This window comes from Ranitomeya variabilis, chromosome 2, assembly GCF_051348905.1.
Source record: "Ranitomeya variabilis isolate aRanVar5 chromosome 2, aRanVar5.hap1, whole genome shotgun sequence".
Lineage (NCBI taxonomy): Eukaryota > Metazoa > Chordata > Amphibia > Anura > Dendrobatidae > Ranitomeya > Ranitomeya variabilis.
This window is the reverse complement of record NC_135233.1, coordinates 531,445,599-531,468,854: the sequence shown is the minus strand read 5'-3', so window position 1 is coordinate 531,468,854 and position 23,256 is coordinate 531,445,599. Positions and strand designations below refer to the sequence as shown.

Genomic DNA, 23,256 nt, shown 5'->3' with positions numbered 1-23,256 from the left:
AGAGCCACACCCTACATAGGAGATATCTCATCAGTGGTAACTGCTATCTCAGTAATGTAACATTCTATCTTCACCGAATAGTTTTTACTCATGAATTGAGAATAAATAATCAGACCAGAAGGAGACAGAAGCAGATTTCACTGATATATATATATATATATAGCTGAGTGTGTGTGTGTCAAGCCCCACCCACTCCGCATAGCCACACTCACTTCACACGCAAAGCCCCATCCACCTGGCCCACGTTGTTAACGCACACGGGCAGACACACATTCACCTCGAAAGCCACCCTGCAAAAATCACAGGCTGTAACATCCCAGCCATTGCGAGCAACAATCAGGGCCGCCGCCTTCAAAGTATCAGTGCGCGACAGGCACAGGCCACATCTAGCTCAGCCGTGTCTAGAATGGAGTTGCTCCCCTGAGGCATGACGTCAAAGGAAAGGGAGGAGCCTCATGGATTACACCGCTGTGCTCACAAACGGAAGTTGCTGTGTACATGGTGAGGGGAAACAGAGGCGTGAGGGGAAACAGAGGCGTGAGGGGAAACAGAGGCGTGAGGGGAAACAGAGGCGTGAGGGGAAACAGAGGCGTGAGGGGAAACAGAGGCGTGAGGGGAAACAGAGGCGTGAGGGGAAACAGAGGCGTGAGGGGAAACAGAGGCGTGAGGGGAAACAGAGGCGTGAGGGGAAACAGAGGCGTGAGGGGAAACAGAGGCGTGAGGGGAAACAGAGGCGTGAGGGGAAACAGAGGCGTGAGGGGAAACAGAGGCGTGAGGGGAAACAGAGGCGTGAGGGGAAACAGAGGCGTGAGGGGAAACAGAGGCGTGAGGGGAAACAGAGGCGTGAGGGGAAACAGAGGCGTGAGGGGAAACAGAGGCGTGAGGGGAAACAGAGGCGTGAGGGGAAACAGAGGCGTGAGGGGAAACAGAGGCGTGAGGGGAAACAGAGGCGTGAGGGGAAACAGAGGCGTGAGGGGAAAATGAAGAGGTGCTAGGGTTCAATAGTGGAGCGATCGGAAAATGACAGGTGTGAGGGGGAAAGTGAGAGGAGTGAGGGGGAAAAAGAGATGTGATGGGGAAGTGACAGATGTGATGAGGAAAATGACAGATGTGAAGGGGAAAATGAGAGTAGTGAGGTGCTGCTGCAATATGAGGCTGTGTACAGAGAAGAGTGAGGCGCTGCAGGTGGAGGCTATGTATAAGGCCACATTCACACGTTCAGTATTTGGTCAGTATTTTACCTCAGTCTTAAGCCAAAATCAAGAGTGGGAGAAAAATGTAGAAGTGGTGACGTGTTTCTAATATATTTTTATTCTGATCGTTTTACTCCATGTTTTAGCTTACAAATACTGAGGTAAAAATACTGACCAAATAACGTGTAAATGAGGTCTAAAGGAGAAAAGTGTGGTGCTGCAGAAGAAGTAGGCTGTGTATACGATACGCTTTATTGCAATTAGTGCAACTTCTCTCGGGATCAAGTGTTTCAAATTGTATATGGAAGAGGAGTGTGAGGAGCTGCCGGCGGAGCGACTATAAAGGAGAAAAGCTGTGCTGCAGAAAAATGCAGTGTATAAAGGAGGAGCGTGAGGTGCAGGAGGAGGCTGTGTAAAAAGAAGGGAGCATGAGGTGCAGGAGGAATAAGGCCCCTTAACTGCTGCCATTAAAAGTATCAGCAGTCGTTAAGGGGATAACATTGTGTTAAAAAAAACCTTTTGCTTCAACAAAATGGTGCCGGTTGTGTTCGGTATACCAGTGTGGGAGCAAAACGTCTCCAGTTTCCAGTTCGACTGGCATTTGCAATGTCCGTTAACAAGGCTCAGGGACAGTCCTTGAAAGTAGTAGGGATCGATTTGCAATCACCATGCTTTCCTCATGGTCAACTACGTGGCTTATTCAAGAGTTGGAACTGCCAAAAATCTGTTCATCTTTGCACCAGAAGGAAAAACCAAAAATGTTGTTTATCAAAAGGCTCTTGAATGAGTTGAAAAGAAAATACTATCAATACTTGGGTAACCATTTAGTTAATTTGTGTTGCAAATCTGTAGTGTTGAAAAAATGATGTGAAATGTTTTTATGTGCAATATAATCATTATAATTTTTTATAAATAGTTAGTTACTATGCCCGGGCAACACCGAGCTCTTCAGCTAGTAACATGTATTACAAAGTTGCTTATTTTCAGGTGTACTAGTCATTTATGAGACAATTAAAATGCTTTAAGCTTAATCCTGGGCAGATGCGCTTCTCCCATTTCTATAAATGGGATTATATAATAGTGTAACTGCTGGGACCCCATCGATCCTGAGACTTGTGGGGGCTGCGAGCGCCAATTTACTTGTTTACATACCTGCGATTGCTTTGAAGCTGTTTTAGTGGGTCGCATCGTTTTCTTGTTGTACCACTTGCCGTGTACTTTTATTTTACATACAGCGGGTCCTCCTGATTTTCCTCTTCCATCACGATTAATCGTAGTTATATCTGGATAATTTTCCAAGGCGTTCTAAAAATTCACAATGACAAACAGGTACTCTGTCAAAATCACAGCAAAAAATATTTATTTCAGTTATTTCCAAGCTTCTAAACGACTGCTCCACGGTTTTACTTGTACTAGGTTTTCCCAGGTCACATCACTGTGTAATAAAGTCTTCAAGGATTTATATTATACAAAGTGTCACATGACTCAAATTTTCAAGGACTCTTCTTGCGGTCAGTGGAAAAAACATTTTTTTGGTAACCACTTACACCATACTCTAGTCACATGGTTGAATAATTACTTTGATCACATGGAACCGACAAATGTTGCTTCTTGGTCATATTAGATGCAAACCTTTGTTTCCTCACAAACTTAATTTCCATACCTTTAATGGCTGATCTATCTGCAGTTTTGTGAGCAGCCTCCTCCTGTTCTCATTTAACATCCCTTCAATCTTCCTCATATGTGGCAGAAGAACACAGTCTAAGAAAAAAATACCAGCAACATAAGTTGAAGAGAACCTGAATGTTCAGAGTGGATAATATATACACATGGCATGTTCATGGTCTGGGTATGGTGCACACAGCTTCTATGCCTCCACAAGTCAACATATTCTAACCCTTATAGGCATACTGGTCCCCTATAAAAGGACACTAAATCCACTATTATCCATTTTTTTTTAACAAATTTGATACAGACATGTAATCCATCCATGACATTTTTTTTTTTTTTTAAATTGTATAATGGATCCATAATATAGGATGTGTATGAGGCCTTACAAGTGGCAAATGACACAAAAATACAATTTCACCATTATCTTTCTCCAGGTTTTGCAACACATCAGCATCCAATGCGACTCCCACCAGCAGCTCAATATATCCCTTGAATGTCTCTTTCATGGCCCTTGTGTTCAAGAAGCGAGTAACAATTGGAGGTGGAGGCGGCTCAAACTCTGAAAGGAAAGTACAAAACATCGGCAGATGAAGTAAAACTAGGAATACATGGCCACAGCCATCATTGTAAATCACACAGCTGGAACAGAAGCAAGGACTGACAAAAACACCATTATTGGTTTTTCTAGGCAGAGTTTGCAAAATGATGGTTCCATGGATCATTTATGTCCATCGTCACCTTTAGATATGCTGTACGTCTAATGGGAACAGAATTGCAGCTTTAGTTGTGAATGGTCCGATAAAGCCATTTTTATCTAATCACAAAATGCTTTATATCTAATTCTGCAATATTTTGTTATAAGACTGCTATGAGAAATTCACATTTGTGTACTGCCCAGAAAACCAATAGGAAACGATAGAGCGGTTGGAGCCCAACCAATTAAAAGTACAGGATCCCAAACTGCATAGTGTGTATGGAGCCATAATGTGCATGCATGCCCATCACTCCATTCACTTGCATGGGACTGATGGTACAGGTATCACCACCAGTCATAGAAGTGAATGAAGTCGTGGTCGAGCAAGCATATAAGGAGAATTTGGGGATTCTATTTTTGGGGTCAGATGACTTATCTCCAGCTCTGTAGATAGGAGATAAATGTATTTTTGGGAAAACGCCTTAAGTGAATCTGCTGTGGGACCGATTCATTACACAACTAACACCTATAGGTTTTGTGCAGAATCAGAAAAAACATCCCTGGCTTTGATTTTAACCCTTAGAAACCATGTCTCTTCTATGGGTTGGTATTACAGCTTAGATCTGATGTGAGAAAGGTGGAGTTGCAATATCAGTTACAACTAGATGGGTATTTCCTGAAGGAACTACAGATAGTGCTTTGGAATGGTGCCCGGGCTGCCCCTGCAAGACTTTCACACTTGGGTGTCCTTCAGGAACTGGTTTGGTAGTAGCCCCTCAGGGTTGAGGATTTGGTGGGCTGGGCACCTCAGGGTCCGATTTGGTCGGCGGGGCCACTCGGGGTCCAATTTGGTGGGCAGGGCCCCTCAGGGGCCGATTTTGTGGGCGGGGCCCCTCGGGCCGATTTGGTGGGCGGGGCCACTCTGGGGCCGATTTGGTGGGCGGGGCCACTCTGGGTCCGATTTGGTGGGCGGGGCCCCTCAGGGGCCGATTTGGTGGGCGAAGCCAGTCAGGGATAGATTTGGTGGGCGGGGCCCCTCAGGGGCCGATTTGGTGGGCGGGGCCCCTCAGGGGCCCGATTTGGTGGGCGGGGCCCCTCAGGGGCCCATTTGGTGGGCGGGGCCCCTCAGGGGCCCATTTGGTGGGCGGGGCCCCTCAGGGGCCCATTTGGTGGGCGGGGCCCCTCAGGGGCCCATTTGGTGGGCGGGGCCCCTCAGGGGCCCATTTGGTGGGCGGGGCCCCTCAGGGGCCCATTTGGTGGGCGGGGCCCCTCAGGGGCCCATTTGGTGGGCGGGGCCCCTCAGGGGCCCATTTGGTGGGCGGGGCCCCTCAGGGGCCCATTTGGTGGGCGGGGCCCCTCAGGGGCCCATTTGGTGGGCGGGGCCCCTCAGGGGCCCATTTGGTGGGCGGGGCCACTCAGGGGCCCATTTGGTGGGCGGGGCCCCTCAGGGGCCCATTTGGTGGGCGGGGCCCCTCAGGGGCCCATTTGGTGGGCGGGGCCACTCAGGGGCCCATTTGGTGGGCGGGGCCACTCAGGGGCCCATTTGGTGCGGCGGGGCCCCTCAGGGTCTGATTTGGTGGGCGGGGCCCCTCAGGATACGATTTGGTGGGCGGGTCACTTTAAGAGCTGATATCTGCCAAAACTTGTGTCCTAGTAGGGTCATGAAGAGTTCGTAGGCGTTGGCAGTAACTGGGTCTGACTGCACATATCAATGAGCTAATCAGCCAGGTGGCAGTTGGCAGTTATTTTGAAATTGCCTCAGAAATCAGGCTATTTATAACCTTATGGGAAAATTTCCCTATTGAAACACATTGAGACAATATTTTCAAACGCAAATTGCGCCAAAACTACAAATCCGATCGGCACGAAAAATACTTAGCACACCTCTCAGGAACGCTGGCTTCGAAATGACACCTCACTGGAGTCTGAGTGCAGCGGTTCGAGCCGCATTAATTGCGGACTGAATAATAAGAAGAAGAACTAGATGGGTATTTCCTGAAGGAACTACAGATAGTGCTTTGGAATGGTGCCCGGGTTGCCCCAGCAAGACTTTCACACTTGGGTGCCCCTCAGTCGCTGTTTTGGTAGTTGTAGCCACTCTGGGTCCGATTTGGCGGGCGGCGCCACTCTGGGTCCGATTTGGCGGGCGGCGCCACTCCGGGTCCGATTTGGCGGCCGGCGCCACTCCGGGTCCGATTTGGCGGCCGGCGCCACTCCGGGTCCGATTTGGCGGCCGGCGCCACTCCGGGTCCGATTTGGCGGCCGGCGCCACTCCGGGTCCGATTTGGCGGCCGGCGCCACTCCGGGTCCGATTTGGCGGCCGGCGCCACTCCGGGTCCGATTTGGCGGGCGGCGCCACTCTGGGCCCGATTTGGCGGGCGGCGCCACTCTGGGTCCGATTTGGTGAGCGGGGCAATAATTATAATAAGACTACAGATAGTGCTTTGAAATTGTGCTGTGCTATCACTTTAAGGCTACGTTCACATTTGCGGTCAGCGCCGCAGCGTCGGGCGCCGCCGCATGCGTCATGTGCCCCTATATTTAACATGGGGGCGCATGGACATGCGTTGTGCTGCGTTTTGCGCCGCATGGCCGCAAGCGTTGGACGCAAGAAACGCTTCAAGTTGCATTTTTTTTGCGTCCAACTTTCGGCCAAAAAGGACGCATGCGGCGCAAAACGCAGCGTTTTAGCGTGCGTTTTTGTTTGCGTTGTGCGCTGCGGCGCCGACGCTGCGGCGCACAACGCAAATGTGAACGTAGCCTAAGAGCTGATATTATCTGGCAAAACTGTGCTGGGGTCATGTACAGTTCGCAGGCGTTGGCATAGTAACTGGGCCTGACTGCACATATCAATGAGCTAATCAGCCAGATGGCAGGTACATTTCAAATTGCCTCAGAAACCCGGCCATTATAACCTATGGGAAAATTTCCCTATTGAAATGCATTACAATGAGGGGAAAAAACATTTTCAAACGCAAATTGCGCCAAAACTACAAATCCGATCGACACGAAAAATACTTAGCACACCTCCTGGGGACGCTGGCTTCGAAATGACACCTCACTGGAGTCTGTGAGTGAAGCGGTTCGGGCCGCATTACGTGCGGACTGAATAATAATAAGAACTAGATGGGTATTTCCTGAAGGAACTACAGATAGTGCTTTGGAATGGTGCCCGGGCTGCCACTGCAACACTTTCACACTTGGGTTCCCCTCAGGCGCTGGTTTAGTAGTTGTAGCCCCTCAGGGTTGAGGATTTGGGGGGCGGGGCCATTCGGGGTCAGATTTGGGGGCGGGGCCACTCGGTGCACTTACTTTTCACCCACGGGACCGGGGGTGCACTTACTTTTCACACACGGGACGAGAGGGTGTCATAGTCACTTTATTCTGATGTTTGACTTTGATAAATGATTGTGTCCTAAAATGGACACCGTACATTTGCATAGCTGCCATCTTTGGAAGGTCAAGTTGGGGGTAATGGAAAGTTCGCCATTATTTCCTATGGGAATTTTTTTTTTTTAAATGCAATTTTTCAAAAAAACTACAAATCGGATCGACACGAAAAATACTTAGCACACCTCTCGTGGACGCTGGCTTCGAAATGACGCCTCACTGGAGTCTCTGCGTGCAGCGGTTTGGGCTGTATTAATTGCGGAAAAAAACTGAATAAGTTTACCACGTCTGGATTACAATAATAATACTAGATGGGTATTTCCTGAAGGAACTACAGATAGTGCTTTGGAATGGTGCCCGGGCTGCCCCTGCAAGACTTTCACACTTGGGTGCCCCTCAGGTGGTCCGATTTGGTGGGTTGGGTCAATCTGGGTCTGATTTTGTGGGCGGGGTAAATCTAGGTCTGATTCGGTGGGCGGGGTCACTTTTGGTCCGATTCTGTGGGCGCGGCCACTCTGGGTCCGATTCGGTGGGCGGAGCCACTCTGGGTCCGATTTGGTGGGCGGGGCACCTTAGGGACCAATTTGGTGGGTGGGGTCACTCGGTCCGATTTGGTGGGCTGGGCACCTCAGGGTCTGATTTGGTGGGCTGGGCACCTCAGGGTCCGATTTGGTGGGTGGGGTCACTCTGGGTCCGATTTGGTGGGCGGGGTCACTCTGGGCCCGATTTGGTGGAAGGGGTCACTCTGGGTCCGATTTGGTGGAAGGGGTCACTCTGGGTCTGATTTGGTGGAAGGGGTCACTCTGGGTCCGATTTGGTGGGCGGAGCCACTCTGGGTCCGATTTGGTGGGCGGGGTCACTCTGGGTCTGATTTAGGGGGCGGGGTCACTCTGGGTCCGATTTGGTGGGCCGGGCCCCTCGGGGTCCGATTTGGTGGGCCGGGCCTCTCGGGTTCCGAATTGGTGAGCGGGGTAATCTACTATCTAATTATCTAAGGGCACTTCCGTCTTTCTGTCTCACAACACCGCTACGTCATCATCTCGTGAGACCGCAATGCACTCTTGGGACCGGAGCGCGCAACAAGCATCGGGTACCGGCCACTCCAGGTGCAACAAGCATCGTGTACCGGCCGCTCTAGGAGGTGCAACAACCATCAGATACCGGCCGCTCCAGGAGGTGAGTATGTAACTTTTTTATTTTAATTCTTTTTTTTTTTAACAGGGATATGCAGTATACTATGTGACTGGACAATATACTACGTGACTGGGCAGTATAACTACGTGGCTCTGCGCTGTATACTGCGTGGCTCTGCGCTGTATACTACGCGGCTCTGCGCTGTATACTACGCGGCTCTGCGCTGTATACTGCGTGGCTCTGCGCTGTGTACTGCGCGGCTCTGCGCTGTGTACTGCACGGCTCTGCGCTATGTACTGCGCGGCTCTGCACTGTGTACTGCGCGTTCTGCGCTGTATACTGCGCGGCTCTGCGCTGTATACTGCGCAGCTCTGCGCAGCTCTGCGCTTTGTACTGCGCGGCTCTGCGCTATATACTGCGTGGCTCTTCGCTGTATACTACGCGGCTCTGCGCTGTGTACTGGGTGGCTCTGCGCTGTGTACTGCGCGGCTCTGTGCTGTGTACTGTGCGGCTCTGCACTGTGTACTGCGCGGCTCTGCGCTGTGTACTGCGCGGCTCTGCGCTGTGTACTGCGCGGCTCTGCGCTTTATACTGTGCGGCTCTGCGCTCTGTACTGCGCGGCTCTGCGCTGTATACTGCGCGGCTCTGCGCTGTGTACTGCTCGGCTCTGCGCTGTGTACTGCACGGCTCTGCGCTGTGTACTGCGCGGCTCTGCGCTGTGTACTGCACGGCTCTGCGCGGTATACTGCGCGGCTCTGCGCTTTATACTGCGCGGCTCTGCGCTCTGTACTGCACGGCTCTGCGCTGTCTACTGCGCGGCTCTGCGCTGTGTACTGCTCGGCTCTGCGCTGTGTACTGCGCGGCTCTCCGCTTTATACTGCGCGGCTCTGCGCTTTATACTGCGCGGCTTTGCGCTGTGTACTGCATGGCTCTGCGCTGTGTACTGCGCGGCTCTGCGCTGTGTACTGCACGGCTCTGCGCTGTGTACTGCACGGCTCTGCGCTTTATACTGCGCGGCTCTGCGCTGTGTACTGCACGGCTCTGCGCTGTGTACTGCGCGGCTCTGCGCTGTGTACTGCACGGCTCTGCGCTTTATACTGCGCGGCTCTGCGCTGTGTACTGCACGGCTCTGCGCTGTGTACTGCGCGGCTCTGCGCTGTGTACTGCGCGGCTCTGCGCTTTATACTGCGCGGCTCTGCGCTTTGTACTGCGCGGCTCTGCGCTGTGTACTGCGCGGCTCTGCGCTGTGTACTGCGCGGCTCTGCGCTGTGTACTGCACGGCTCTGCGCTTTATACTGCGCGGCTCTGCGCTGTGTACTGCACGGCTCTGCGCTGTGTACTGCGCGGCTCTGCGCTGTGTACTGCACGGCTCTGCGCTTTAAACTGCGCGGCTCTGCGCTGTGTACTGCACGGCTCTGCGCTGTGTACTGCGCGGCTCTGCGCTGTGTACTGTGCGGCTCTGCGCTTTATACTGCGCGGCTCTGCGCTGTGTACTGCGCGGCTCTGCGCTGTGTACTGCGCGGCTCTGCGCTGTGTACTGCACGGCTCTGCGCTTTATACTGCGCGGCTCTGCGCTGTGTACTGCACGGCTCTGCGCTGTGTACTGCGCGGCTCTGCGCTTTATACTGCGCGGCTCTGCGCTTTATACTGCGCGGCTCTGCGCTGTGTACTGCGCGGCTCTGCGCTGTGTACTGCGCGGCTCTGCGCTGTGTACTGCACGGCTCTGCGCTGTGTACTGCGCGGCTCTGCGCTGTGTACTGCGCGGCTCTGCGCTGTGTACTGCGCGGCTCTGCGCTGTGTACTGCACGGCTCTTCGCTTTAAACTGCGCGGCTCTGCGCTGTGTACTGCACGGCTCTGCGCTGTGTACTGCGCGGCTCTGCGCTGTGTACTGCGCGGCTCTGCGCTTTATACTGCGCGGCTCTGCGCTGTGTACTGCGCGGCTCTGCGCTGTGTACTGCGCGGCTCTGCGCTGTGTGCTGCACGGCTCTGCGCTTTATACTGCGCGGCTCTGCGCTGTGTACTGCACGGCTCTGCGCTGTGTACTGCGCGGCTCTGCGCTGTGTACTGCGCGGCTCTGCGCTTTATACTGCGCGGCTCTGCGCTGTGTACTGCACGGCTCTGCGCTGTGTACTGCGCGGCTCTGCGCGGTGTACTGCGCGGCTCTGCGCTGTGTACTGCACGGCTCTGCACTGTATACTGCGTGGCTGTGCAATATACTACGTGGACATGCATATTCTAGAATACCCGATGAGTTAGAATCGGGCCACAGTCTAATAATCATAAGACTACGGATAGTGGTTTGGAATTGTGCTGTACTGTCACTTTAAGAGCTGATATTATCTGACAAAACTTGTGACCTGGTGAGCTGATGTAGATTTCATAGGAGTTGGCATAGTAACTGTGTCTGACTGCGCATATCAATGAGCTAATCAGCCAGGTGGCAGTTATTTTTAGAAATTGCCTCAGAAACCAGCCCATTATAAACGTATAGGAAAATTTCTCCATTGAAACGCATTGAAAGACTTTTTTCAAACACAAATTGCGCAAAAACTACAAATCCGATCGACACGAAAAATACTTAGCACACCTCTCAGGAACGCTGGCTGCGAAATGACACCTCACTGGAGTCTGTGAGTTTAGCGGTTCGGGCCGCATTACGTGCGGACTGAATAATAAGAATAAGAAGAAGTTTACCACGGTGGAATAACAGTATAGTGCTTTGTTCCAAAGCACTATAACTAGATGGGTATTTCCTGAAGGAACTACAGATAGTGCTTTGGAATGGTGCCCGGGCTGCCCCTGCAAGACTTTCACACTTGGGTGCCCCTCAGGCGGTCCGATTTGGTGGGTTGGGTCAATCTGGGTCTGATTTTGTGGGCGGGGTAAATCTAGGTCTGATTCGGTGGGCGGGGTCACTTTTGGTCCGATTCTGTGGGCGCGGCCACTCTGGGTCCGATTCGGTGGGTGGAGCCACTCTGGGTCCGATTTGGTGGGCGGGGCACCTTAGGGACCAATTTGGTGGGTGGGGTCACTCGGTCCGATTTGGTGGGCTGGGCACCTCAGGGTCTGATTTGGTGGGCTGGGCACCTCAGGGTCCGATTTGGTGGGTGGGGTCACTCTGGGTCCGATTTGGTGGGCGGGGTCACTCTGGGCCCGATTTGGTGGAAGGGGTCACTCTGGGTCCGATTTGGTGGAAGGGGTCACTCTGGGTCTGATTTGGTGGAAGGGGTCACTCTGGGTCCGATTTGGTGGGCGGAGCCACTCTGGGTCCGATTTGGTGGGCGGGGTCACTCTGGGTCTGATTTAGGGGGCGGGGTCACTCTGGGTCCGATTTGGTGGGCCGGGCCCCTCGGGGTCCGATTTGGTGGGCCGGGCCTCTCGGGTTCCGAATTGGTGAGCGGGGTAATCTACTATCTAATTATCTAAGGGCACTTCCGTCTTTCTGTCTCACAACACCGCTACGTCATCATCTCGTGAGACCGCAATGCACTCTTGGGACCGGAGCGCGCAACAAGCATCGGGTACCGGCCACTCCAGGTGCAACAAGCATCGTGTACCGGCCGCTCTAGGAGGTGCAACAACCATCAGATACCGGCCGCTCCAGGAGGTGAGTATGTAACTTTTTTATTTTAATTCTTTTTTTTTTTTTAACAGGGATATGCAGTATACTATGTGACTGGACAATATACTACGTGACTGGGCAGTATAACTACGTGGCTCTGCGCTGTATACTGCGTGGCTCTGTGCTGTATACTGCGTGGCTCTGCGCTGTATACTACGCGGCTCTGCGCTGTATACTACGCGGCTCTGCGCTGTATACTGCGTGGCTCTGCGCTGTGTACTGCGCGGCTCTGCGCTGTGTACTGCACGGCTCTGCGCTGTGTACTGCGCGGCTCTGCACTGTGTACTGCGCGTTCTGCGCTGTATACTGCGCGGCTCTGCGCTGTATACTGCGCAGCTCTGCGCTTTGTACTGCGCGGCTCTGCGCTATATACTGCGTGGCTCTTCGCTGTATACTACGCGGCTCTGCGCTGTGTACTGCGCGGCTCTGCGCTGTGTACTGCGCGTGTCCGTGCTGTGTACTGCGCGTGTCTGCGCTGTATACTGCGGGGCTCTGCACTGTATACTGCGGGGCTCTGCGCTGTATACTACGCGGCTCAGCGCTGTATACTGCGCGGCTCTGCGCTGCATACTGGGTGGCTCTGCGCTGTGTACTGCGCGGCTCTGCGCTGTGTACTGTGCGGCTCTGCACTGTGTACTGCGCGGCTCTGCGCTGTGTACTGCGCGGCTCTGCGCTTTATACTGCGCGGCTCTGCGCTCTGTACTGCGCGGCTCTGCGCTGTGTACTGCGCGGCTCTGCGCTGTATACTGCGCGGCTCTGCGCTGTGTACTGCGCGGCTCTGCGCTGTGTACTACGCGGCTCTGCGCTGTGTACTGCTCGGCTCTGCGCTGTGTACTGCGCGGCTCTGCGCTGTGTACTGCGCGGCTCTGCGCTGTGTACTGCGCGGCTCTGCGCTGTGTACTGCGCGGCTCTGCGCTGTGTACTGCACGGCTCTGCGCGGTATACTGCGCGGCTCTGCGCTTTATACTGTGCGGCTCTGCGCTCTGTACTGCACGGCTCTGCGCTGTCTACTGCGCGGCTCTGCGCTGTGTACTGCTCGGCTCTGCGCTGTGTACTGCGCGGCTCTCCGCTTTATACTGCGCGGCTCTGCGCTTTATACTGCGAGGCTTTGCGCTGTGTACTGCATGGCTCTGCGCTGTGTACTGCGCGGCTCTGCGCTGTGTACTGCACGGCTCTGCGCTGTGTACTGCACGGCTCTGCGCTTTATACTGCGCGGCTCTGCGCTGTGTACTGCACGGCTCTGCGCTGTGTACTGCGCGGCTCTGCGCTGTGTACTGCACGGCTCTGCGCTTTATACTGCGCGGCTCTGCGCTGTGTACTGCACGGCTCTGCGCTGTGTACTGCGCGGCTCTGCGCTGTGTACTGCGCGGCTCTGCGCTTTATACTGCGCGGCTCTGCGCTTTATACTGCGCGGCTCTGCGCTGTGTACTGCGCGGCTCTGCGCTGTGTACTGCGCGGCTCTGCGCTGTGTACTGCACGGCTCAGCGCTTTATACTGCGCGGCTCTGCGCTGTGTACTGCAAGGCTCTGCGCTGTGTACTGCGCGGCTCTGCGCTGTGTACTGCACGGCTCTGCGCTTTAAACTGCGCGGCTCTGCGCTGTGTACTGCACGGCTCTGCGCTGTTTACTGCGCGGCTCTGCGCTTTATACTGCGCGGCTCTGCGCTGTGTACTGCGCGGCTCTGCGCTGTGTACTGCGCGGCTCTGCGCTGTGTACTGCACGGCTCTGCGCTTTATACTGCGCGGCTCTGCGCTGTGTACTGCACGGCTCTGCGCTGTGTACTGCGCGGCTCTGCGCTGTGTACTGCGCGGCTCTGCGCTTTATACTGCGCGGCTCTGCGCTGTGTACTGCGCGGCTCTGCGCTGTGTACTGCGCGGCTCTGCGCTGTATACTGCGCGGCTCTGCACTGTATACTGCGTGGCTGTGCAATATACTACGTGGACATGCATATTCTAGAATACCCGATGAGTTAGAATCGGGCCACAGTCTAATAATCATAAGACTACGGATAGTGGTTTGGAATTGTGCTGTACTGTCACTTTAAGAGCTGATATTATCTGACAAAACTTGTGACCTGGTGAGCTGATGTAGATTTCATAGGAGTTGGCATAGTAACTGTGTCTGACTGCGCATATCAATGAGCTAATCAGCCAGGTGGCAGTTATTTTTAGAAATTGCCTCAGAAACCAGCCCATTATAAACGTATAGGAAAATTTCTCCATTGAAACGCATTGAAAGACTTTTTTCAAACACAAATTGCGCAAAAACTACAAATCCGATCGACACGAAAAATACTTAGCACACCTCTCAGGAACGCTGGCTTCGAAATGACACCTCACTGGAGTCTGTGAGTTTAGCGGTTCGGGCCGCATTACGTGCGGACTGAATAATAAGAATAAGAAGAAGTTTACCACGGTGGAATAACAGTATAGTGCTTTGTTCCAAAGCACTATAATAAGAAGAAGTTATCCACGATGGAATAACAGTATAGTGCTTTGTTCCAAAGCACTATAACTAGATGGGCATTTCCTGAAGGAAATACATGGTGCTTGAACAGCGCTGCCAGCTTTACAGCAGCACTTTTCACACACGGGACCAGGGGTGCCACTTACTTTTCCACACACGGGGCCGGGGGCGCACTTACTTTTGCACACGGGGCCGGGGGCGCACTTACTTTTGCACACGGGGCCGGGGGCGCACTTACTTTTGCACACGGGGCCGGGGGCGCACTTACTTTTGCACACGGGGCCGGGGGCGCACTTACTTTTGCACACGGGGCCGGGGGCGCACTTACTTTTGCACACGGGGCCGGGGGCGCACTTACTTTTGCACACGGGGCCGGGGGCGCACTTACTTTTGCACACGGGGCCGGGGGCGCACTTACTTTTGCACACGGGGCCGGGGGCGCACTTACTTTTGCACACGGGGCCGGGGGCGCACTTACTTTTGCACACGGGGCCGGGGGCGCACTTACTTTTGCACACGGGGCCGGGGGCGCACTTACTTTTGCACACGGGGCCGGGGGCGCACTTACTTTTGCACACGGGGCCGGGGGCGCACTTACTTTTGCACACGGGGCCGGGGGCGCACTTACTTTTGCACACGGGGCCGGGGGCGCACTTACTTTTGCACACGGGGCCGGGGGCGCACTTACTTTTGCACACGGGGCCGGGGGCGCACTTACTTTTGCACACGGGGCCGGGGGCGCACTTACTTTTGCACACGGGGCCGGGGGCGCACTTACTTTTGCACACGGGGCCGGGGGCGCACTTACTTTTGCACACGGGGCCGGGGGCGCACTTACTTTTGCACACGGGGCCGGGGGCGCACTTACTTTTGCACACGGGGCCGGGGGCGCACTTACTTTTGCACACGGGGCCGGGGGCGCACTTACTTTTGCACACGGGGCCGGGGGCGCACTTACTTTTGCACACGGGGCCGGGGGCGCACTTACTTTTGCACACGGGGCCGGGGGCGCACTTACTTTTGCACACGGGGCCGGGGGCGCACTTACTTTTGCACACGGGGCCGGGGGCGCACTTACTTTTGCACACGGGGCCGGGGGCGCACTTACTTTTGCACACGGGGCCGGGGGCGCACTTACTTTTGCACACGGGGCCGGGGGCGCACTTACTTTTGCACACGGGGCCGGGGGCGCACTTACTTTTGCACACGGGGCCGGGGGCGCACTTACTTTTGCACACGGGGCCGGGGGCGCACTTACTTTTGCACACGGGGCCGGGGGCGCACTTACTTTTGCACACGGGGCCGGGGGCGCACTTACTTTTGCACACGGGGCCGGGGGCGCACTTACTTTTGCACACGGGGCCGGGGGCGCACTTACTTTTGCACACGGGGCCGGGGGCGCACTTACTTTTGCACACGGGGCCGGGGGCGCACTTACTTTTGCACACGGGGCCGGGGGCGCACTTACTTTTGCACACGGGGCCGGGGGCGCACTTACTTTTGCACACGGGGCCGGGGGCGCACTTACTTTTGCACACGGGGCCGGGGGCGCACTTACTTTTGCACACGGGGCCGGGGGCGCACTTACTTTTGCACACGGGGCCGGGGGCGCACTTACTTTTGCACACGGGGCCGGGGGCGCACTTACTTTTGCACACGGGGCCGGGGGCGCACTTACTTTTGCACACGGGGCCGGGGGCGCACTTACTTTTGCACACGGGGCCGGGGGCGCACTTACTTTTGCACACGGGGCCGGGGGCGCACTTACTTTTGCACACGGGGCCGGGGGCGCACTTACTTTTGCACACGGGGCCGGGGGCGCACTTACTTTTGCACACGGGGCCGGGGGCGCACTTACTTTTGCACACGGGGCCGGGGGCGCACTTACTTTTGCACACGGGGCCGGGGGCGCACTTACTTTTGCACACGGGGCCGGGGGCGCACTTACTTTTGCACACGGGGCCGGGGGCGCACTTACTTTTGCACACGGGGCCGGGGGCGCACTTACTTGTCCCCACCGAGGCCTTCGAAACGCCGCCTGAACGGGGTCTCTGCGCCGAGCGGTTCGGGCCGCATTAATTGCAGAAAACGCGGAGAAGAATAATAATAATAATAATAAAATATAAGAAATCGGATTACAATATGTTGCTTGAACCTAGGAGGTTCAAGCACCATAATAATAATAAGTTTACCACGATGGAATAACAGTATAGTGCTTTGTTCCAAAGCACTATAATAAGAAGTTATCCACGATCGGATTACAATATAGTGCTTTGTTCCAAAGCACTATAATAAGAAGAAAAAGTTATCCACGATGGAATAACAGTATAGTGCTTTGTTCCAAAGCACTATAAGAAGAAGAAGTTTACCACGATGGAATAACAATATAGTGCTTTGTGCCAAAGCACTATAATGAAAAAGTATTTTTAGGTCTAAATTCAACATTTACAGTGGGGAAAAAAGTATTTAGTCAGCCACCAATTGTGAAAGTTCTCCCACTTTAAAAGATGAGAGGGGCTTGTAATTGACATCATAGGTATGTAGAGGAGAAGACCGGGATGCCAGAGCTGCTGAAGCACTGGGTCTGGAACTGCTGGGGCCGAACCTCTTGTACCTGGGGATAACGTGATTGCAGCCGGAGCGAGCCAGTGACCAGGGTGAAAGGGGCGTGGCCAGTAAGTGTGCGGTAAAATGGGTTGCGTGCATATGGAAGCAGTCTTCCCGCCAGAACGCTGATGAGGTATAGAAAGGTAACGCTAAGGCCTCTTTCACACTTCCGCCTTTGAGCTCCTGTCGTTTTACGAGAAAAAAATTTTGCAGGATCCTGCATTTTCACATAGACTTGTATTAGCGACATATCGCCACACGTTTCGTCCGTCGTGCACTGGATCCTGCGGAACTTGACGGCCCGTCATTTGGAAGAAACGTTCCAAGGAACGTTTTTTGTCTGCAGTGGAAAAACGTGCCAGGACGCCTCCTGCGTCATACGTTGTTCCACAGAATGGGAGCCTATGAACGCAGGGATCCAGCGGTCACTGAAATGCAGGAATCCAGTGACGGATCCTGTTTTTACATTTGAGCATGCCTGGAAGCATTATCCAACCCAGGGAAAAATTTGGAAGAAGTCCCGAAAATATAGTTTCTGTGAGCCCAACAGTTTGGGTCGAAGTGAATGGGCGACCTGTTCACTGCTTGATCAACACCGGGTCACAAGTGACTACTCTGCTGGAAGCCTACTTCAAACAACACTTTCCGGAGGTCTCGCGGCCAGAGTGGGGACCAGTAATAAGACTAAACAGTGGCCAGTCAGTTGCCCATTCGAGTCGCAGGAGTGCTCTGGATTGAGATTAAAGTATGCAGGAAGGATGTAGGCCACAAGGGGGTCGTGTTGGTCACAGGAGATGCTGGTAGTGGACCCGTAATGACTCTGGGGATGAACGTGCTGAAGGAGATGGGACAACTACTGATTAGTGAGTCGCAGGGACCTTTCTTGAACCAATGCATCCAACAAACCCCACAACGGACGGTGTTTCAGAAGATAATTCGAGCAGCTCAAGCCCAGGAAATGTCGGAAGACAGAAGAGTCTTGGTGATGGTGCCGGCGGCTGCCAAGATTACTTTACCGCCCGGCCAAACAGTACTCACGTTGCCAGTGCGAGCTTGTACTCCTCTGGAGGGAGTGGAGGTGCAGATCGAACCAGCAGCAATTGACCAAATACCCCCCTGGGTTGCTCGTCGCTCGAATATTAGCCACAGTTCAAGCTGGCAACATTGTAATGTGTATCAACCTGGGGACCGACAGTATCACTCTTTTACCCAAGAGTGATATGGCCCAGATCCTGGGCATGCCGGAGAAGCTAATGCCACCCGAAGTAGTAAAACTGGCAAGGGAATCCCTGGACTCTAGCGGTTACAGCTACATCGGAGTCTCCGCCTGGCAGCCAGAAAGAAGGTCGTAGAATTTTAGACCGGATGCGGGCAGAATTGACGGGACTGTCACCTGAAAAAGTGCAGTATGTAGAGGATGTACTGGAGCGCTAGCAGGAAGTTTTTGCCCGCCATGAAGAGGACTCTGGTTGCACTCTGACAGTCGTTCACGAAATTCCTACCGGGAGTGCGCACCAATCAGAGAGATATCGCCAAATATACCCCCAGATGTACAAGGAGGTAAAGGAGATGCTGGCTCATATGCTGCAAAGTGGAGTTAATACGAGAGTCAGAGTCCGTCGGCGGCTCCCTTTGTGCTAGTCAAAAAAAAAAAAAGAAAGAAAAAAAGATGGGACTCTGCGGTTCTGTGTAGTTTATATGCGGCTGAATGCCTGCACTGTGCGGGATTCTTATCTGTTAGGCTACTTTCACACTAGCGTCGGTACGGGGCCGTCGCGCTGCGTCGGCCCGACGTATACTGTGCAAGTGCCGCACAACGGGGGCAGCGGATGCTGTTTTTCCACGCATCCGCTGCCCCATTGTGAGGTGCGGGGAGGTGGGGGCGGAGTTCCGGCCGCGCATGCGCGGTCGGAAATGGCGGACCGTCGGCACAAAAAAACCTTACATGTAAGGTTTTTTTGCTGCCGGCGGTCCGCCACAACACGACGCAACCGTCGCACTACGGTTGCGACATGTGTCAATACGTCGCAATGCGTTGCTGATAGTTTATGGGGAAAAAACGCATCCTGCAGACGACTTTGCAGGATGCGTTTTTTCGCCAAAATGACGCATTGCGACGTATGCAAAAAAAACGCTAGTGTGAAAGTAGCCTTACCCTTAATTGAGGAGTCCCTCTCTGCCCTGGGACAGGCGAAGTATTTTTCCACCCTCGTTCTGGCCAACAGGTACTGGCAGGTGCCAATGGCAGAACATGACTGTCCGAAAACAGCATTTGTGCTGCCCATGGGACTCTGAGCATTCAATCGCATGCCCTTTTGTCTGACTAACGCTCCAGGGACGATCCAGCACTTAATGGAGTGATGTTTGGGAGATTTGAATTTTAAGGCTACCTTGATGACATCATCGTCTACGCGTCCACATTTGAGGAGCACCTACAGCGGCTAGAACAAGTGTTGATCATAACCTGAAGGTGAAGCCACAGAAATGTCATCTTTTCCATAAGCAAATTTAGTATTTTGGGCATATTGTGTCAAGTGAAGGATTAAGACCTGCACAAGAGAAAGTGGCGGCGGTACAAGAATGTCCCACTCCGAAGACTGTGAAAGATGTACGGGCTCTCCTAGGGCTTATTGGCTATTACCAGCGATTTGTGAAAAACTTCACCCATATAGCGAACCCCTTGCTGGAGCTGCTGAATGAAGTATCAGCCAGCTTGAAGAACGGGACCATCCAGTGGGGAGACTGGCAAGAAGCAGCCTTTCGATTCTTGAAAATGGCCCTCATTGAAGCCCCCATAATTGCTTATGGTGATTTTTCACAGAAATTCATCCTTCACACAGACGGGAGTCTACATGGCCTGGGAGTAGTCCTGTCACAGGTACAAGAAGAAAAAGAACGGGCGATAGCCAACGTGAGCCGGTCTCTACATGATTCAGAGCGAAATCCGGACAATTATAGCTCCTACAAGTTGGAGCTGCTGGCCCTGGTATGGGCCATGACTGAAGTTCGAAATACTTATCCGGATCAGAGGTTCTGGTGAGAACGGACAACAACCCCTTAGCCCACATCGAGAATGCAAAGCTAGGGGCCCTGGAGCAATGATGGGTGGCTCGCATGGTGAAGTATTGGTGCAAGATTGTCTACAGGGCCAAGGCCAAGAATACTGATGCCGACGCCCTCTCCAGGGTGACACGAATGTCCTAGCCTTGACAGAGATGAGGAGCTTGAGGCGGAGGAGATTCCTGGATTCCAAAACCTGTCCACCTCGTGGGTGACAACATAGGGACAGATCGAGGAAGAGTGTGAAGATCAGATACTGGGGCGATCCAGAGATGAATGGATCCAACTCCAACAGATGGACAAGGAGACTGCTCAACTGCGACAGTGGGAGGCATTGAAGCAACTTCCTAGTTGGAGCGAGAGGAATGTGCTGTCCTCAGGCGCCTTGCCAATTCTAGGACAATGGAAATCACTCTGCTTGAGAGATGGATTGTTATATCAGAAGATGCAACTGTTGCGAGAAGAGGGAGTCACTTGCCAAGTAGTGGTCCCGAAGAAGTCGATCAAGATGGTGGCCACCGAGGTTCATGAGCGAAGGGCTCACTTCAGTGCAGAGAAAACGTTCCGGTGGCTACAGAGAGTGGTGTATCACCCACGACTGAGGAATGTGGTGGAAGATGCGTGCCAACAGTACAGAAGATGTGAGCTGGCTAAACCCCCAGAACAGCGGGCCCCAACACAGACCATTGTGACCTCCGCCCCTTTGTAAGTCTTGATTGACTACCTGACTATAGGACCAGCACATCTTGGCTACGAACATTGTCTGGTGATGATGGATCAATTCACCAACTCCAACTAGAGATCAGACTGCAGAATCAGCTGCACAGGCTATCTTGAGATTTCATCAGCGTGTACAGCTGCCCGAAAAGAATCCACTCCGATCAAGGCTCCTGCTTCCAGGGGCAAGTTGTGGAAGAACTACACTGTTTGTATCGAATTGGGAAGTCCCGAGCTACTCCCCATCACCCTCAAACTCAAAGAAATGGGGCCTGTGAGAACTTAAGTCGAACATTAATCCAGATGTTACGCACTTTGGAAGAAGACCGGAAGAAACGGTGGCCTGAGTTTGTGGCAGAGCCGGTATGGGTGTACAACAACAGAGTGCCCAGCACGACCGGGTTCACGCCATACACCTTGTTTGGGCGAAAAGGACGAGAGATTACAGAGCTGGTACTGGACCCGGAGGAGGCCTACCCACTGACAGGGGTGTCCTCTTGGGTTAAGGAACATTGGCATCGATTGCAGACTCTCGGTAGACTGGTGCAGATGAAGTTTCAGGAACTTAAAGGGAGGGTACCACGTTTGTAGATAATTAATAAATCAATGTAATGTAGCATAACATGCTGTTATAACCAAGTTTTGAATGCATTTGAAACATTTTGTGTGTTATAGGAGTTTAAAGAAGGCACTGGGGGCTGACATTTGTTTTCACAGCAGCAGCAGGACACTATTAGTGTCATAACAGACCACCACTGACCCTCTCTCTATCATGGCAGCTGCATTAGCAGTGAACTGGGCACGCCTCTGTGCGCTGCACAATTCACAGTAGTGGGAGTGTTCTGCTGCCATATTCATGGAGCCCACAGATCTGCTTCTAACATAAGCAGTACTGCTTCCAGCACAACAGATTCCAGATTGACTGCTGAGGGGAGTAAAATGCAGGAGAAAAGTACAGGCAAAATAGCAGAGACATCAAGGAGGAACAGTGTACCATTATCTGAACAGGAGTTGTCAGCTGCTCCAGCAGGAGCTGTGATTAATCCCTTCATAAGATAAGGAGCAGTGGGTCTGCAGTGAATAGCCAGGCACTGTGGAGAGCAGTGATAGGATCATGTTATCTGGGTGAGAGACACTGATGGGAGAGAGACAGTAACTGCTGTGATAGCAGATCACAGGGCAGTCACACACAAAATGGCACTGCCCTGTGATGCTACTTTTCATTCTGCCCCAGGGATACTAGATCACCCAAAAGGGGAGGGAAATGGTGATGTCAGCAGTTACTGCCCCAATTTTGCTGCTAACAGTAAAGCTGGTAAGTCTCACTATAGCTGCTTGAGGTCTAAAATGGAAAATGCTCCTCCTAGTGGTAAATATGTATATTTGTAAGAAAATATATATTTTTCATATAGAAATGTTTGCAAACAGTGCAAAAATTGCATTAATACATTTTAAATTACTATTTTAAGCTTAAGTTCACAAAAAACAAACTGGTAGGACCTTCCCTTTAAGCACCATGAAGCACCACCTATTCGCGGGACAGCTCTGAGACCCGGGGGAGTCATGGTCTGGAATAAGCGGCCCCGGGGAAAATTGGAAAGCTGGTAGGAGCGGACTCCACACAGAGTTGTCAAAAGCCAGGGAGGTGCTCCCAGCTCCGGTCCCCAACTTCAATGAAGAGGGAGTGTTAGCTTCGTGCCCAAACCTCAATGATGTGCTGCCTACCCCCTACCCTGGGGAGATGAACACCGAGTCGCACACGTTGGAAATTGCTAAAGCAGTAGACCCACCGGGTCAGAGCATCTATTTACCATCCACAAGTCAGCCCGAACTACATTGGTCAGAGCAAACCACAGCTGGAGTGCCTTCCGCCCGTTACAAGCAATATTAATTTATCTGGCAAATAATTATCCAATAAGTTGAGAAGTGAAAATGACTTGTGAAAGAGCTCTCGCACGTAGAATGGCAAGCTAAAGGAAGGCGGGGATGTAGAAGGGAAGACCGGGCTGCCAGAGCTGCTGAAGCGCTGGGTCCGGAACTGCTGGGGCCGAACCTCCTGTTCCTAGGGGGAACGAGATTGCAGCCGGAGTGAGCCAGCAATTAGGGTTAAAGGGGTGTGGCCAGTCAGTGTGAGGTAAAATGTGTTGCGTGGCAATGAAAGCGGCCTTCCCACCAGAACGCTGATGAGGTACAGAACGCAAACGCTGAGAGGGGAGCGACAGGCGCGGCGTGAAGAGAAAGAGCAGCATAGTGAGGGACTCACCGAAACTGGCGGGTGCGCAGGGGAGCGTGCAATCGATGGAGCATCGCAGTACAGACGTCTTTTGGGTGTCAGTCGATATCCAGAGGGGCGCACGCCGGGTAAAACATAGCAGCGCAGCCCTTCAGGTCACAGAGGCTGCTTAAGGAGACCGGCACCGAGACGAATCTTGTGGGGAGCTCTACTCTCTTACTCCACAAGTATATGGACTAGGGACTGAACGCAGAACCAGAGACCGCCCGCTGCCACCAGAAGAAGGACCGTGTGCTAGGTGGGGATGCCAGCAGACATTACACCGAACACCGCCGACATTCTGCCATTCACGGTGCCTTTTGATGGTGACAGGCTACAGAGTCACGATAAGTGGAACCCTCAACAAGAGACTGTTTAGTTAACCAACGTTTATTCAGTTTTACCTTTGTACTCTATGTTTATCCTACTA

At 53.2% G+C, this 23,256-nt stretch overlaps 1 protein-coding gene across 5 annotated transcripts in view; it reads right to left on the bottom strand.

Moving 5' to 3' along the window:
- Positions 1-23,256, bottom strand: part of QSER1 (glutamine and serine rich 1) — a 187,358-nt gene that overhangs the window by 9,890 nt on the left and 154,212 nt on the right. For all 5 annotated transcript variants that reach the window (XM_077288096.1, XM_077288097.1, XM_077288100.1 and 2 more), the window contains exons 9-11: positions 3,283-3,423; positions 2,857-2,954; positions 2,346-2,498 (exon numbers count right to left, since the gene is read on the bottom strand). In XM_077288096.1, coding sequence (XP_077144211.1) covers positions 2,346-2,498; positions 2,857-2,954; positions 3,283-3,423 — 392 coding nt within the window. The remainder of the gene's footprint in view (positions 1-2,345; positions 2,499-2,856; positions 2,955-3,282; positions 3,424-23,256) is intronic.